Source organism: Phoca vitulina, unplaced genomic scaffold, assembly GCF_004348235.1.
Source record: "Phoca vitulina isolate PV1807 unplaced genomic scaffold, GSC_HSeal_1.0 scaffold9, whole genome shotgun sequence".
NCBI classification, from domain to species: domain Eukaryota; kingdom Metazoa; phylum Chordata; class Mammalia; order Carnivora; family Phocidae; genus Phoca; species Phoca vitulina.
In genome coordinates, this window is record NW_022589712.1 from 28,751,580 (window position 1) to 28,769,876 (window position 18,297).

General features: G+C 35.1%; 1 protein-coding gene across 17 annotated transcripts in view; it reads left to right on the forward strand.

The window, feature by feature from the left end:
* Positions 1-18,297, forward strand: part of AHI1 (Abelson helper integration site 1) — a 221,376-nt gene that overhangs the window by 7,139 nt on the left and 195,940 nt on the right. For all 17 annotated transcript variants that reach the window (XR_004299980.1, XR_004299981.1, XR_004299983.1 and 14 more), the window contains 2 exons: positions 9,849-10,393; positions 12,989-13,170. Coding sequence is in view for 13 of the 17 variants with exons in the window: in XM_032407823.1 (XP_032263714.1) it covers positions 9,849-10,393; positions 12,989-13,170 (727 nt within the window). In the remaining 4 variants the exon portion in view is untranslated. The remainder of the gene's footprint in view (positions 1-9,848; positions 10,394-12,988; positions 13,171-18,297) is intronic.

Here is an 18,297-nt window from a genome sequence, read left to right on the forward strand (position 1 = left end):
TTTGAAATTTTTTTTTTTTTTTTTTTTAAGATTTTATTTATTTGCGAGAGAGACAATGAGAGACAGAGAGCATGAGAGGGAGGAGGGTCAGAGGGAGAAGCAGACTCCCTGCTGAGCAGGGAGCCTGATGTGGGACTCGATCCCGGGACTCCAGGATCATGTCCTGAGCCGAAGGCAGTCGCTTAACCAACTGAGCCACCCAGGCGCCCCTGAGGAACTTTGGAAATTGAAAATAGTAAATCTATGTCATAGTCAATAGCACATGGTAAAATAAAGCTTACGTTAGAATCCACATGACTCTTGGGGTACTGAGTTCAGTCTTCAGTGCTGTGCTACCGAAATAATCTAGACAAACTGATGAGAGTGGTGAGAGAATGGGCAAACTCAACTGGCCAATGTATTACACATTTTTAAAGAAAATCAGGATTTTTAACCCAGAATTGTGAAGAACTTAGGGAGTAATACGTCACTTCAGATATTCAGTGGCTTGTTTTTATTTAGACTGATTGATCTGATTCTACCCAGCAGAACCAGGAGAAATCAGTGGAATCTGAAGGCAGTAATTATCTTTTTGTACTTGAGGTACACTTTCAAATGACAATTTTTGACAGCATAGTTGAAGAGATTAAAAATGCAGAACTCAGAACAGTGCTGAACAAATCAGCAATTGACTACAACTTGATCCCAGAGTATTATAAAGAGGCTGTAATAATATCCACAGTTAATGTACTATTCACTCTTCAGACCTGTTTTGCTATATTACTTGGACCTTTTACTCCTTTGACCATAATCTGTTATGTACACACACACACACACACACACACACAGGCACAAATAACTTCATGCATGTTCTGGTAATTGGTACATAGTATTTCTTTGGCAAGAGTTTTATGAGTTATGTATAGCTTATATTTACTTGTAGCAAATTTTACCCTCTTCTGAATTTTGCCGTGCGACCTCTTCATTCTAATATTCTCTCTGGCAGTCATCAATGTAATAGTATATATTCTCAAGTGAGGCAAAAATCAGTACTAACACTGGCCAGAATCCGGCTGCACACCTGTGAGAGGTTTGTAGTGCCCCTGTTTACTATTGCATACCAATTTAGACCTACTGACAGAAAGGGGCAGATTCGGTTTCCCATAGTGAATGCTGCCCTTTTATATAATGCGCTTCTTCTCGTGGTACCAGTATGAGTATGGAAGGGAATAGTGGCATATGGAGGATGGAACATTGCATATTGGTATATGCCCTCCCCTTGGGTAAAGTGGTATACATTGGACAAAAACAGAAAGAACCCTTGAAACAATTGAGGATATTTTTATGGACTCAGTCAAAGTAGAACCTTATATTTTCTCTTACTGATAGAACTGGCTTTGTAAGCATGAACCAGCTGCAGTTTAGGCCAGGAATGCTCAATTAAATGGATAACGAAAAAATGGGCAGAGGAGACGTCCATTTACCCATTGTCCAGTTTAGATGTTGGGAACACGCACATGTGAGGTGACTAAACATAATCTACCCAGCCTCTTTTGGTACACAGCAGGCCATTCAAACCTTTTTTATTCATAGATAAGTATCCTAGGAAAAAATACTAAGGAAGAGATTTTTTAGCTCAAAAGAAGGGGAATATTCCTGGAGGACTTAGAGGAAAACAAAATATTTTTGAAATGATTTACTTTAGGAAATAGAGGAGGAATACCTGCTTTTATTTACTAGATAACAGTGCTTCCTATCTTTTGAGCACTTCTAAACGTTTTATGTATATTAACTAGTTTTTAATAACAACGAAATGATGAGGTTTTATCTCCATTTATAGTTGAGGAAACTGGATCACAGAGAGGTTGAATAACCTTGCCTAAATTTGCAGTTAGTGGCAGAACCAGAATTCAAACTCTTAACAGTCTGACTACAGAACCCATTCTCTTAACCATAACCCAATAGGACCTCTTTGAATAACATATGAAGAGATGGGACCTCTTCAGAACAAAAACATGTACAGAACAGGCTGAGATTGGAAGGGAAGCAGGCTGAAGTAATAAAAGGAAGCAAGAAAAAGGCTGTACTAAGAGAATTCGTAATGATGGCAGATTCACCTTATTTTTCAACAATCTGTTAGGCACTGTGATAAGAATTTTGCAAATGCTATTTCTGATTCTCATGTTAATCATAAAACATAGGTATTGGGGCTCTTATTTTGCATGAGAGGTTTTATAAACATCAGAACAGAAAAACCACTTAACAAAGATGTTAAATGGTTTGCCAGAGCCATATAGCCAGCAGTAGAGTGAGGGGGATTTAAAACCAGTCTCTCCATGTTCTGCCTTTAGTTGCCTTTTAAAAACTATATCTTAGGCCAAAAATAGTAGAATTGGTACCATGGAAAAATCTAATTAGTGATAAGGAAGATAAATTTGAGGCATTCTTCCATGAGAAGAAATGGCTAAAACGAAAATGAAGTAAGTAATGAGGACATACAGAAATACTTGACCTGTAAGTAAGTGTTCCCATTACTAGTACTAATGGAGCAGAAACAGTAGAAAGAGCATGATGAAAAAACCTTCCTGAGATTAATAGAAAGATCTAGGAAGAGATGAGTCCATCTTGCATTCCAGGTAAAATTTATGACCTGTAACTATATTTAGAACTTTTTAATTTCAGGGGAAAAATTAATTTTGCAAGTATCTCAACAGAAAAAGAAACATCTAGTGCATTTCAGGCTTCTCTCAGAAAACACTAAATCCAGAAGACAAAAAAAGATATCTACACAGTATTGAGGGAAAAATTGTATCACAAGAAATCTGGTCACCTTAAGTGTCAATTGTTTGTGAGGTCAGTAGTGAACATGCAAATTAACAGAGAATTATTACAAATGTTCCCTCCCTGAAAACAAGAAAACTACTGAAGGTGTATTATTTGAATATGTAGTACCATTTCCAGAAACATGAATCAAAATTAAAAATTTAAGAACAGAGAATTTATGATCTGAAAATATGTCTGCATGAGTCTTTTGAGACCAGCTAAATATGTAGAACTTTCTTTATTATTTATGCCAAAAATAATTGCTGAAGATTTATATTAGATAATGTACATATAATAATGTGAGATAACAGAAACGTTGTTCTCAAACATTGGGCAAAGCTTTCCTAGCTTGCAGAGAAAAAGAGTTCTATAAATACTACTTTTACCTGAAGTGTAGTCAGAAGTTACTTCATCCTGGAGTTTAAAATAAGTGAAACCAGTCATATGTAAAATTGATTATAATACTTTCAAAGTCATTAGAGCTCAAGAGAAAACAAATAATAGATTTTTTTAAAAGGAACAAAAATAATGAAAGAAGGAATTTAAGAATAAATTCTTAGGGGCGCCTGGGTGGCTCAGTTGGTTAAGTGTCCGACTCTTGTTTTCAGCTCAGGTCATGATCTCACGGTGGTGAGATGGAGCCCTGGGTTGGTCTCTGAACTCAGCAGGGAGTGTGCTTGAGATTCTCCCTTTCCCTCTCCCTCTGCCCCTCACCCTGTGCATGCACGCTCTATCTCAAATAAATCTTAAAGAAAAAAAAAAAAGAAACTTTTAATCATGAAAATACATGTAAATAGTTTAAGCTTCCTATTTTAAAAAGCAGAGTCTAAATTTTTAAAATGTCAGGTGTCTGGCTTGCAACATTGACAGATCAAACAAAATGACCTAAAGTTTAAAACTAAAAGTTTGCAAAAATATAGACAAATCTAAAAAGAAACAGAATTTTCTCAATTATGAATATATTGAAACAACGAAAAGCTTAAATAAAACATGAACAAATTGAATTTAACCATATGTTGAAAGAATACTTTGTCTCAGCCAAATAGGTTTTCTCCCTGAGAACTCAAGAATAGCATAGGGGTGCCTGGCTGGCTCGGTCAGTTGAGTGTCCAACTTTTGTTTTTGGCTCAGGTCATGATCTCAGGGTCATGAGATCGAGCCCCACATCAAACCCTATGTCGGGCATGGAGCCCTTAAGATTCTCCCTCTCCCCGCCCCCCCCCCACGCACACTCTCTCAAATAATTTTTAAAAAAGAGTATCTTATAAATTGGCTATCAGTCAACATCAGTAAATCAGTACAAAGAAGTTGAATAAAAACTATGTGATCATATAAAAATAAGGGGAAGAGCCATAATATTTTACTTGGAAACAGGGTATTAGTGATTTTTGAAAAAATAATTTGGTGTTCATGTAAGTGATAATTATGTACCCTCAGAGGTATATACACATGACTTATTGTGTATGATTTCTAAATTAATAAATAATAAATTAATAAACACTAAAAATAGGAAAATAGAAATGGCTGGTGTAATCTTCCAGTATGGAAAGATACTCTGATCTTGTAAGGGATAAAAGACATCCCAAGTAAAGAGAATATTCTCTGTCTGCACACAGAAGACTCAGTAAATATTTGTTGAATTATATAAATTTGATAAAAGGTAAAAGTCAGCCAATTCACTGAGAAAAATAAGAAATATCTCTATAGCCACAGAGTTCATACTCTTACGTATAGCTAATAATCATAAGATAATAATTGCTAACATTTATTGAACGCATATACTGTGGAATCAGAAAGATTTTCTTAGTGTTTTTTAGTAACTATCCTGTTCCTCTTCGGAACAATCTTAGGAGAATTTTTTTTAAGAATTGAAAATCTAGGGCGCCTGGGTGGCTCAGTCGTTAAGCGTCTGCCTTCGGCTCAGGTCATGATCCCAGGGTCCTGGGATCGAGCCCCACATCGGGCTCCCTGCTCAGCGGGAAGCCTGCTTCTCCCTCTCCCACTCCCCCTGCTTGTGTTCCTGCTCTCACTGTGTCTTTCTCTGTCAAATAAATAAATAAAATCTAAAAAAAAAAAAGAACTGAAAATCTAAAATTTACTTGGAAATTTAAGCAATGGACCTAGAATAGCTAAAACAGTTTTGAAAAAGAAGAACAAAGTTGAAAGAATTTTACTATTGGATTCAAAGCTCAATGTAAAGTTATAGTAACCAAGACAGCCCGTTATTGGTGTAAAGATAGACATATAAGTCAGTGGGGGTAGTACAGAATCTAGAAGTAGACCCAAATGTATATGGTTAATTGATTCTTGACAAAAATTGCCAAGGTGTGACAAAATTGCCAGGGTGTCCCAGAATTTGCCAAGGAGTGAGAAAAAGGATAATCTTTTCAACAAATGCTGGAACAGATACCCATATGCAATATTATAAACTATGACCATATCATGTTCAGAAATTAAATAGAAATGGATCAGAGATCTAAGCATAAGAGCTAAAATTATATGACTTATAGAAAAAACAGGATAAAACCTTTGTAACCTTGGGTTATGAATAGATTTCTCAGGATACAAAAACATGAATCATAAAAGAAAAAAGAGGTAAATTGGGCTTTGTGAAAATTCAGAATATTGCTAAGAAAATGAAAAGATAGCCTATAGATTCGGAGAAGATATTTTCAACACACTGAGAAAGTGTATGTAGAACATTTTAAGAATGCTCTTAGAACTCAATGATTTGAAAATAACCCGGTGAAAATGGGCAAAAGATTTTAACACTTAACCAAAGGAGAGATGCAGATAGCATGTCAGTACATGTAAAGATTTTCAGTGTCATTACTAATTAGGGAAATGCAATTTAAAACAATAATGAAATGCCATTACACACATATTGGAACAGCTAAAAAATGAAAATTGACAACGCCAGATGCTGACAAGGATGTTATGTAAGTGGAACTCTTAAACATTTGGGAATACAAAATGGTACAGCCACTTTGGGAAGCAGTTTGGCAGATATTTAAGAAGTTAAACATCTAGGGGCGCCTGGGTGGCTCAGTTGGTTAAGCGACTGCCTTCGGCTCAGGTCATGATCCTGGAGTCCCTGGATCGAGTCCCGCATCGGGCTCCCTGCTCGGCAGGGAGTCTGCTTCTCCCTCTGACCCTCCCCCCTCTCATGTACTTGCTCTCTCTCATTCTCTCTCTCTCAAATAAATAAATAAAATCTTTAAAAAAAAAAAAAAAAGAAGTTAAACATCTACTTATCATACAGCTCAGTAATTCTTGGGTGTTTGTGCAAGAGAAATGAAAACATAATGGTACAAAACTAGAAATAAATGTTCATTAATTAATGGAGAAATAAAATGAGGTATGTATCCATGCAATGGAATACTGCTCAGCAATAAAAAGGAATAAACTACAGATGCAACAACACGGATGAATTCCAAAGCTCTATGCTGAGTGAAGGAAACTGGTCACAAAAGGCTCTATACTGTATGATTCCATGTATGTGAAATTCTAGACAAGACCAAACTATCTTGATAGAAAGCACATGAGTGCTTGAGTGGGGCTAGGGTGTGGAGGACTAGAGGCTGACTTTGTACAAGAACATGTGGGGTGATGGAAATGTTTAACATTGTGATTATGGTAGTGGTCATATGTCTGTATATGTTTACCAAAATTCATTTAATTCTGTACTTAAAATTGGTGAATTTTATTGTATGTAAGTTGTATCTCAGTAAAGCTGATTTAAAAAACAAACTGAAGCAAAAAACCTAACTGATACACAGAAGGGTAAAGATAAAAGGATAGGAGAAGGTGGTCGCTGTGGCCACCGGGGACTTACCCTGTTTTCCAGGGTCTCTCCCGTGGATACACGTTATTAAACTTTGATTTTTTTCCTGCTTTAAAAAAAAAAAAAGATAAAAGGATGAGCAAAGATGTAATAGAACATGAACAAATGTATTTGGAACACTTCAAAATTCAGCCATAACCTAATCTTTGAAATATTAAAGTCCATAAAATAGACGTTTTTTAACTGTAGTACCACAAACTACAAATAACAAATATAAAATTTATAAACTGTTTGGAAATTTAAAAATCATCCCATACAGTTGTTAGTGAGAGAAAGGAAATTAGAACTGCAAAAAGCAGGATATTTTAAAAAGTAATAAAAACTATACAGTACTGTGGAATGTATGGAATACTACAAAAGATACTCTGGGAATTGTATTTATTGTTGTGGTTTTTAAAAATTAATTGAAGGGGTGCCTGGGTGGCTCAGTCATTAAGCTTCTGCCTTTGGCTCAGGTCATGGCTCAGGTCACGATCCCAGGGTCCTCGGATTGAGCCCCACGTCAGGCTCCCTGCTCAGCGGGAGGCTGCTTCTCCCTCTCCTTCCGGCTTGTGCTCTCTCTCCCTATCTCTGTCACTATCTCTCTCTCTCAAATAAATAAAATCTTTTTAAAAAAAAGTTAATTGAATAAAGCAGAAAAACAAACATGAAAAACAAATATAAAGTCATAGTATAAAATTAAATGATATTAGTACAAAGGTTGACTGACAGATCAGTGAAAGAGAGTAAATAAAAAACTGTGAATGTCTTCTGATTAACTGTCCCATGGTTCCATTTTTGAAATCTTTTCTTCTAAACCACAATTCTTCCTTCCATTTCTAATTCTTGGTTATCTTTTTCCAATTATTTCCTTCAGGAGTGTCCTCGAAATTTGTATATATTCCCACAACATTTTTGGTACTCCCTGAGAAAATAAAAAGAAAGATTTGTATGTGCTTCATTTTAACATAGTGAAAATTCAAAGTTATTAGGTATAAGTATATTGATAGCAAGAAGACAAACATAAGTTTCTGAAAAGATTAGCAGTGATTTTCCTTGTGTGAAGCACCCAGAGTTGAGCTTTGGGTCTTCTTTTTCTCTTTAAATATTTTCTGGTTCTTTGTATTTTTAATTTTTTGCTTTCTTACTGTTTTAAGTTAAACATGTATTGCTTCTAGAAACAAAACATGTGAAAATAAGGTTATTTTTTAAGAGAAATTATTTTTATAAGATTTGATTCGGGAAGAGGGTTCTAGAGGGTATCGCTCCATAATTTATCCTTGAAGAATAGATAGAATTTGGAAATATATTGTAGGTAAGCAGAAGAGTCTTAGAGATGGTAACATATTGAGTACATATTGGGATACTAATCCTTTCAACATTTCTCCATCGTATATTGGACATTTTCTAACTACTTTTAAACATGAGGGTTTTCAAAAATTGAACTTCAGGGGTGCCTGGGTAGTTCAGTCATTTAAGTGATTTCGGCTCAGGTCATGATCTCGTGGGTCATGGGATCGAGCCCTGCCTCAGGCTCCGTGTTCAGTGGGGAGTCTGCTTGAGATTCTCTCCCTCTGCCCGTCCCCCCACTCTCACCCACACTTGTGCTGTCTCTCTTTTTTTTCTCTCTCTCTCTGAAATAAATCTATTTAAAAAAATTGAACTGCAGTCTTCATTGGTAAGCTCATCCATTTCTGAAAGAATTCTTCATTTTGATACTGGCTTCCATATTTTAGCACTTTGGTTTGTCCCTTGTGTTTCTCAACACATCTTTTAAGCTCTTACTCAAAATTTTAATTTTAATGTCTGCAGTTGTGTTTTTTAAATCCAATATGCTTTTGAATTTCTTTGATATTAATTACACTTTAAGTTCTAATTTTGTTTATGCTTTTAATTCACTTTCCCTCGTTAATTTTTCTGTTTTATTGGATTTGATGGCTTTTCTTTCATTTTGCTACTTTCCTTCAGTTTTTATTCGTTTTTAAATGTCTAGTCATCTTTCTATATGAGAATCTCTCTTCTGCCTGTTGGTTGTTTTCAACATAATCTACTGTCTTTGGTGAGGGTTGTACCTCCCGGAAGCATGCTGCCATATTTCTCTATATTCAGCTGCTTTATCCTTTGAATGAAAGTCACCATCTAACACAAATGGAGGTGGGGAACAGAGCTGTCCCTTCCAGCTCCTCGATTGGTCATCCTCAGTTTTATCCCCTCCTTCTCCTTGTGTTACTTGACTCTGGGCTTATGGCTTCTTCAGAATCACCCTTCTCTGGTTCTTTTCCTATGGGCTGTGGTTTTATCTGCTAATTTCTTAATAGATCTAATCCTGCCTATTTTTTATCCTTGGGAAATTTCTCAAAATATTTATTTTATTACTAGTAGCATTCCTTTTTGATTTCTAGCCTTTTTTTTTTTTTTTAAAGATTTTATTTATTTATTTGACAGAGAGAGACACAGCGAGAGAGGGAACACAAGCAGGGGGAGTGGGAGAGGGAGAAGCAGGCTTCCCACTGAGCAGGGAGCCCGATGTGGGGCTCAATCCCAGGACCCTGGGATCAGGACCTGAGCCAAAGGCAGACGCTTAACGACTGAGCCACCCAGGCGCCCCTGATTTCTGGCCTTTTTTATTAAAAATATCCCATTTAAAATTTTGATTAGAGAAGGATATACAGGTGTGTTTAGTCTGTCATTTGACTTAATTTGATAATATGTAATATTTGGCAGCATTTTCAGTAATGTATTTGGATTAATTGTAGGATTATTCTAAACTACAGACTTTTGATTTTAGAATGTAATTATGAAGTAAGATAAATGACCTGTGTGTGTTTTCTGTTGGGAAACCTAAAATGCTTTACCTCTGTGGCTCCTTTAGCAATTTCTCAAATATCTTGTAGTTAAAGTATGGATCATTCTGCCAAAGAGAAAAAGTAACATTTGAGATATGAGCAATTTATTCACTTCTGAAAAGTCATTAAGTATTTTCCCCATGTTAATTATCTCATTTAATCTGAAGTTACTCTCAGAAATTACGAATCTAACGCCAAGAGAATAAACTATGATGGTGCTAATGAGATGGTCTAGAATGGTATCAGTGTGTTCAAGTAAAAGATGAAATAATTTTCCCAATGTTACATTGGGATAAGCACAATCATTATTGTGCTTTATCTTTGTATCATTGAACTGTGCTTGACTGAAACTTTGTTACCGTGTCTTCTTTTCCTAGCTTGACACTGTTAGAAGCAATCTTCCGAAAAGTAAAGAAACTAAAAGTGATGATGTAAGTGCTACGAACACTAATAACCCAGTCACTAAAAGCAAACTAAGGAATCCCCAGTCAACACCTGAAAATCCAGATGATGTTAGTGTAGAGGAAGACAAGCAAGGAAAGGCAAGTAAAAAGGTTATGAAAACAGTACTCCAGATGACTGTACAAGGAATGGAACTGGAAACTCCTGTGAGGAAGGTGGAGTCCACACATCAGAAAGCACGAACCAGGTCACAGCCAGGTGTTGCTCATCAGAAGAGCAAGAAGGCAGATGAAGAAAGAGAAAATAATAATTTAGATGAGGAAGAAGAACTGATGCAAGCATACCAACTCCAAGTAGCTGAAGAAATGGCGAAGGAGATTAAGAAGAAAATAAGAAAGAAACTCAAAGAACAGTTGACTTACTTTCCCTCAGATACTTCATTGCATGATGGCAAATTGAACAGTGAGAAAAAAATAAAGAAAAAAAAGAAAGTTCCAATCTCGTCTAAAGCTGAAACAAGGTACTTTGCACTGACAAATGTAAAATGTCCTCTTTAAAAAACACTAGTATTCTCAGCTTTTGAGTGATATCTGTAGTTACACTAAGAAAATTCTTAATCTTTCCTGTGGATACATTGCCAGTAAACAATAACAGTTACCCTTTCCATAGCACCTTAGTATGTGCTAAATGCTTTATAAGAATTAACTCATTTATTCTTTGTAACAACCTTATGAGGAATAGTAATACTATCACTCTATTTTGCAGATAATGAAACTTGAAGGGTTTAAGTCACAGAACCAGTAAGAAGCTGAGCCAAAACCTTAGCAGTCTTGTTCTAAAGTCTCTACCCTTAAATACTTATTTACATCTGCTAATAATAGAAACCCAATTTCTCTCCCTTTTTTGAGTTACAAATGCCTATTTGGATATATGAATATAGTGTTTTTCTTTATTATACAAATAATATTTGCTTATTATAGAACATACAATAAAGACACAAAGAAGATAAAAGTAACCTAACCATCTAAAGGTAATCATTATAAGCAATTTAGCATGCTAGTCTTTTTCTATATATGATACTTATACATATATGTTTGCATGTGCAGTATGAGTGCTTCTGTGATCATATTTATATTTATATGTCTTCTTTGGGGAAAACAAGATAAAAAATGTCTTTTAACTAATTAACTTTTTTTTCTGCAGTCCACATCTACATAAACAACTTGAGGTGGGAACATTCTATGTTTGATTATTTCCTGGCGTCAGGGACAGGTTCCCTTACTGTCCTCATCTAAAAATAATTCACCTCTTACCAAAAGCTAGACACCAGTGGTAACAAAAGGAGGGCAAAAAGAGTTGCTACTCGAACATGTTACTCTATGTATTAACTATCTGTTGCTGCACAAAAAAAGCTACTCTAGAACTTAGCAGAACAACAAACATTTATTGTCTCTCAGTTTCTGTGGATCAAGAATCTGAGCATGGCTTAAGTGGGTACCACTGACTCAGGATCTCTCTCGGGCTACAGTCAGGGTGTCAGCTGGGGATGCAGTCATCTTAAGACTTGGCTGGAGAAGGATCTGCAAGTGACAGAGCTGTTGGAAGGCTTGGAATATCCATTTCTAAGCTCACTCATGTGGTTCTTGGCAGGTCTCAGGTCCTGACTGACTTTTGGCCAGAGACATCAGTTCCTTGCCACATGGATTTCTCCATGTGGGCTACTCACAACATGGCCACTTGCTTCCCCAGAGCAAGGGCTCTGAGACAGAGAGAGAGAGAGAGAAAGTCATAGTCTTTATGGAACCTAAACTTGGTTTGGAAGTGGCATCCATTACTTTTGGTCATATTTTGTCTATTAGAAGTGGGTCACTAGGTCCAGCCCACAATCAAGGGAAGGGGCTAGACAAAGATACTAATAGCAGGAGGCAGGGATCATTGAGGGCCATATTAGAGGCTACTTGCTACAGTATACCATCAGTCTTTCTTACAGCTACCATATCTGTTATGAGCTGGTAAGACATACTCTCTATTAAATGTTAGTTCTTGAATTTTAAATAAAACCATGGGTTAGATGACCATGGCATGCAAAAGGTAGTTCTCTTTAAATAATAGTATTTGGTGAAGTGATAAAATAGCATGGCTTTCTGGAATGACTATTTTGAAATATTTCTCTACTCTTTTTATTTCTCAACCTCTTTTTAAAAAAATATGACTATATTGGAAGTCAGTTTATTATTATTTAGATGCAGATTTTTTACTTGATAAATTACGAACTTTAATAGGCTGGTTTCTCTTCTACAATGAGTATAACTCTAGGCTGCTGCCCCTTAACATTTATTAGTTCATGTGATGCACATTTTCATTTTAATAACGGCCTCCTGAAAATGTAGTGGTACACCAGCCACTGGAGAAGACAAGTAATTAACTGTTACCTAGAAATCAAAAGTTGAATATCTGAAGCCTCTTGAAAGCAGAACAAACTTAAAACACTTTTTTTGCTTTTAAATAAGGTAATTTAGAAATTTGTTCATTAATCATTGACTTGACGACAGGATGAGGATGCTTTCATCATTCCTATGGAAAAACAGATCTATTGCTCATAAAATATACAACTTTATCTTTTCTGGGAGTTTAGAGCTGAAGTTTAATTTGACTCATGGGTATATAACTCATTAACAAATAAAAAATAATACACATTGATACCTAATTTGACAGTTCACCATTTTAGTGCATAATAAAATATATGTATTCCCTAGGGGCACCTGGGTGGCTCAGACGGTTAAACGTCTGCCTTCAGCTCAGGTTGTGATCCCAGGGTCCTGGGACTGAGCCCCGCATGGGGCTCTCTGCTAAGTGGGGAGCCTGCTTTCCCTCTCCCTCTGCCTGCTGCTTCCCCTGCTTGTACACACACTCTCTCTCTCTCTGTCAAAAATAAATAAAATCTTAAAAAAAAAATATATATATATATATATATATATATATATATGTATGTATCCCCTAGCAGGAAAGAATCTTGATTTTAGGATTATCCTTGACTCTGTTCACTGTTCACGTTGCTGCATCATTAAGAAGAAGAATGTATTTGTAATGGCTTGTACTTTGGTTGTATTTGCAGTACATTGACCATCTCTGATGACACAGTTGAAAGTGAACAAAAGAAGGGCTCTCCAGTTAGAAGAGTTACTTCAGATTCTCAACAAGATGATAAGATAAGTTCAATGGAAGACAATGTAGAAGACAGCATGCAAGATGACACAAAATCCAAACCAAAAAAAAAGAAAAAGAAGGCTAAACCAGGTTTGTTATCCAAATTAAATGAAAAATATGTGCCTTGGTAGAAATAACTTGATTCTAGGACTTTGAGTCCTTAAAACTAAAGAAAATCCAGTCCCAAAGACTATAATTAAAAAAATCTAATATAGAATACAGTTGGTCCTTGAACAACATGGGTTTGAACTGTGCAGGTCCACTTACAGATTTTTTTTCGATAAAGTATAGTACTGTAAAGGTATTTTCTTTTCCTTATGACTTCCTTATAGCACTTTCTTTTCTCTGGCTCGCTGTATTGTAAGAATATAGTATATAATACATGTAACATGTAAAATATGTGTTAATCTACTCTTTATGTTATCAGTAAGGCTTCTGGTCAACAGTAAGCTATTAGTAAAGTTTTGGGGGAGTCAGAGGTTAAACACAGATTTGCAAATGCCCAGGGGGTTGGTGCCCCAACCCTGGCATTGTTCAAGGGTCAACTGTATGTGTCACTTGTTCTTGGATTCACGTATATTAAAAGATTCATTTATTTGTAACTATGGGTCTCTGTGGTGAGTTAATATTACTTACGTCATCTCTAATTCTTGACTTAATTTAATTGAACCCTAGAATGACATTAACTTTGTTGCTGTTGTGGCACAGATTTCTTCTTTATACCATTGAGTTTAGAACTCCTAAATAATTCAGACTCATATTTATTGAAAGCTATAAATGGTTAATGGCCAATAAACTTTTCAGATGTTAAGGCTGCATCCCTCTGTCACACGTGATTGTCTTCCGACGTCCTCAGCCTAATTCGGCTTCTGTCCTTCCTTCCCACTTTTCCTTCCCACTCTCTTGCTTTCTGTCTTCCTCTTTACTCATTTCTTTCCTCCTCTTATTTTTCTTTACTTATTATTGCCTTTTTCCTGCTTCTTACATTCATTTTTTCCTTTTCAGTCTCCATTTAATTGGCCAAAAATTTGGGACCAAAATAGGCAATTTTAGAATTTATAGTAGTTATTCATTGGCTGTGAATTAATGATGCTTTATTCCTCTTACTACATTTGTAAAACCTTTGTTAAAATATGATATACACATAGAAAGTGTACATGTTACAAGTATACTACTTAGTGGATTTTCACAAACTGAACATGCCTATAAAATCGTCATCCAAATCAAGAAACAACACTTTTAGCACCAGAAACCCCGTAAGTCCCCTTCCCATTCATTGCTCTTCAGGAGTAAACATTATCCTGACATGTAACACAGTTTATTTTTGCCCGTTTTTCTACTTTAATGTGAATAGAATCAGAAATCCTGTGCTCTTTCACTCAAAATTATTTTTGTGAGATTTAGACTGTTGCATGTAGCTGAGCTTCTTCATTATCAGTTCTGCTTTTGCACTATATAGATAACCCATTGTGTGAATAATTTGCCAATTGTACAGATGGATGTTTGAGCTGTTTCTAGTTTTAGGTGTTTACACATAAAACTATAATATTCTAGTCATGTCTTCCGGCAAGCATTTTATATATACATTTTTTGTTTGGCATCTTTTTTTTTTTTTTTACGCATAGAATTCTCTAATTATGAAGTTCTTGTGTCTTTCAGAACTACTAACTTGGTAGGACACAGGTTGGGAAACGCTACTTAGAAACATGGCTGTGATCCTTTAAATCTAGCATCTAAAGAAAAACTGAAAAATATTCCTCAGTGCTTTCTAATATATTTATTTTGTTGGGCATCTTCTTAGGAGAGAGTTACTATGTCAGAGATTATGTATATTTTTCACTTTAATAAATATTTCCCATTTTCCAGAGTTGGTTTACCAATTGATGATACTAGCAGTATTTGAGAGCCTCCAGTGCTCCACATCTAACATTTATATTGTCGGTATTTAAAAATTTTAGCCATTCTTAGTGTATAGTATATAATAATATTTCAGTTTTACTTTAAACTTTCATAACTAATGAAATTGAGCATCTTCTTCATGTTTGTTGTCTACTTGGATTTTTTTATTCATACATTTGTTTAAGTCTTTTGTGTGTATTTTTAAGAAATGGCATTGTCTGCCTTTTATAATTTGTGAGAATATTTTATATAGCTAGACATCAGTCTTTTCTCAGATATGAATACATACACACATATATATTGCAGACATCTTCCCACTCTAGGCTTTACTATTCTCTTACTGGTATCTCTTGAAAAACAGAATTCTAAAATTTGATATAGCCCTATTTATCCATTTTTTTGCTTTGATGATAAGTGCTTTCTGTGATATGAGAAATCTTTCCCAAGTCCCAAAGAGGTTTTGTATATATTATTTTCTAAAAGTTTTTTGTTTGCTTTTCACATTTAGCTGTGCAGTTCATCTGGAATTGATTCTTGTGTATGGTGAGAGGTAGTGGTTAAGACCCATTTTTTTCCCATGTGAACATATAATTGACCTAGTACCATTTATGGAAGAGAGCATCTTTTTTCCTCTGTATTGCAGTGTCACCTTTATCATAAGTAACATGACTACGGGAATGGATCAGTTTCTATTGTTACATTAGACTGTACCAACACAAGATGACTTAATTACTATAGCTTTATAATAGATCTTGCTATTCAGCTGTGTAAGTACTCCAACAGTTTTTTCTTCTTTAGCATTACCTGGGCTATTCTTTGACCTTCGCATTTCCATATGAATTTTAGAAGCAGCTTCTCAGTTCTCCCTCTTCCTTCCCTCATCCCCATCATTATTTTGATCCAGACTGGGTGAATCTGAAGAGATTTACAATAACAACTCTCTAGGTAGAGTTGACATCTTTACAAAGTATTAATTTTTGCCATCCATGAAATGGATATGCACCTCCATTTATTTATGTTTCCAGTTTATCTTGGTAATATTGTAAGTTTCGGGAGAGTCTGTCCTTAGATTTATTCCTAGGTATTTGATGTTTCTTAATGCTGTCATAAATGGCATTTTTTTTTTAATTTTTGTTTTCTGTCTGTTGCTGGTGTGTGTGTGTGTGCATACATGCATAAAAATATATGCACAGAGAAATATAATTGATTTTTTAAAAATTAACATTGTAGCCAGTGTTTTTGCTAAATTTATTACTTCTAAGAGTGTATCCATGGATTCTTTTAAATTTTCGACATACGTTATCACTAGTGTATCACCTGTTAATAGTGATTGTTTCATTGTGCCTCTTTCAGTCCTTATATCTTACTCCTTTTTCTTGCCTTGATATACTGGCTAGGACTTCCATTACAGTGTTAAATACCTTGGGGAAAAGCTTCCATTAATTTGCCGCTTAGTGTAATATTTGCTGTGGGCTTTTTTGTAAATACTCTTTATCAAGTTTATGAGTTACCTTGTACTCTAATTGGCTAATAGTGTTTTAAAAACATGAAGAGATACTGAATTTTACCAGGTGCTTTTTCTGTGTCTTTTGACTTGATCGTATAAATTTTCACCATTTTCTCTATTAATGTGGTTAATTGTTATTTGAATATTAAGCCATCTTTGTGTTCCTGGCAGGGGTTAGAGGGACCTGCAGCTTGGTTATGAGGTATTCTCTTTCTATATATATATATATATATATATTTTTTTTTTTTTTTTTTTAATGTTATTGGATTTGATTTGCTAATATTTTGTATAGAACTTGTGTGTCTGGGGTCATGAGAGAGAATGGTTTGTACTTTTCCTTTCTTGAAATACCCAGAGTTTTTGATACCAAGGTTTTGATAATCTCAAAAATAGTTGGGAAATTTTTCATCTTTTTCAGTTCTCTGGAAGCATTTGTATAAATTGGTTATTTCTTCCATAAATGTTTGGAAGAATTTACTAATGAAGCCTTTAGGCCAAGGTTTCCTTGTGGGAAGAATTTTAAATCAGAATTAGTTTCTTTAATAAATATCACTCTTCATATTTTGTTTTTTTCTGTCAGCTTTGAGAGACTGTATTTCTTGAGGAATTTGTTCATTTAATCCAAATTTTCAAATTTTGTCTGTCTACAGCATCTGAAAGGGTGTCCCTTGATACTGGAATTTATTTTTTTTTTCAATTTCTTGGTCAGTCTCAGGATTTTCAGTTTTCAAAGAATCAGCCATTGGCTTTGATTGTATCTGTTGCACATTTGTGTACTGTTTGGTTATTTTATTTGTATTAGTTTCTTCATTCTCCTTTCTTTGATTTGCTGTTTTTAGTTTTGTAAGATAGATTTTGTAAGATTTCAGTCTTTGTATATATTTAAGACTTTAACTTTTCATCTACGTACTACTTTAGCTGATTCCACAAATTTTTGATATATCTTTATTATCATCCAATAAAAACATTTTGTAATTTCCATTTTAATTTCTCCTTTGACCACACATTTTTAGAAGTATATTGTTTCATCTCAGCCAACAGGTGATTTTCTAGTTACCTTTCTGTTTTGATTTCTATCTGCCACTGTTGTCAGAGAACATACTGTGAATGATTTCAATCTTTTGAATTTATTGAGCCTTTCTTTATGACCAGCTTATGGTCAATTTGCTAAATATGTCATGTGCACTTAAAAAGAATGTGAATTCTGGTGTCATTGGGTGCAGTGTCCTGTGTATGTCAGATCAAGTGTATTGTGTCCAGCTCATCTTCCTGATTTTTTTTGGCTTGCTTATTCTATCCATTTGTTGAGACAGGTATTAAAATTCACACTGTGATTTTGGGTTTCTCTCTTTTCTCTTTATTTCTGTTAGGTTTTTTCTCTTTATGTATTTTGAAGTTATGTTATTGACTATATGCATGTTTAGGAATCTTATATCTTCCTGTCAGATTGACACTTCCAAGTCGTCTTAATCATGCAGGCTGCTGTAACAAAATATCATAGACTGGATAGCTTAAACAATAAACAGTTATTTGTACAGTTCCAGAGCCTGGAAAGTCCAAGATCAAGGCACCCACAGATTTGTGTCTGGTGACGACCCATTTCCTGGTTATAGACTGATGTCTCTTTACTGTAACCTCACATAGAAGGGTAGCTCTTTGGGATCACTTTTTTTTTTTTTTAATCACTTTTATAAGGACACTAATTCCATCTATGAGGTCTCTACCCTCATGACTTAATCACCTTCCAAAGTTCTCACCTTTTAGTACTGTCACATTGGAGGTTAGGATTTCAACATATGAATCTTGTGGGG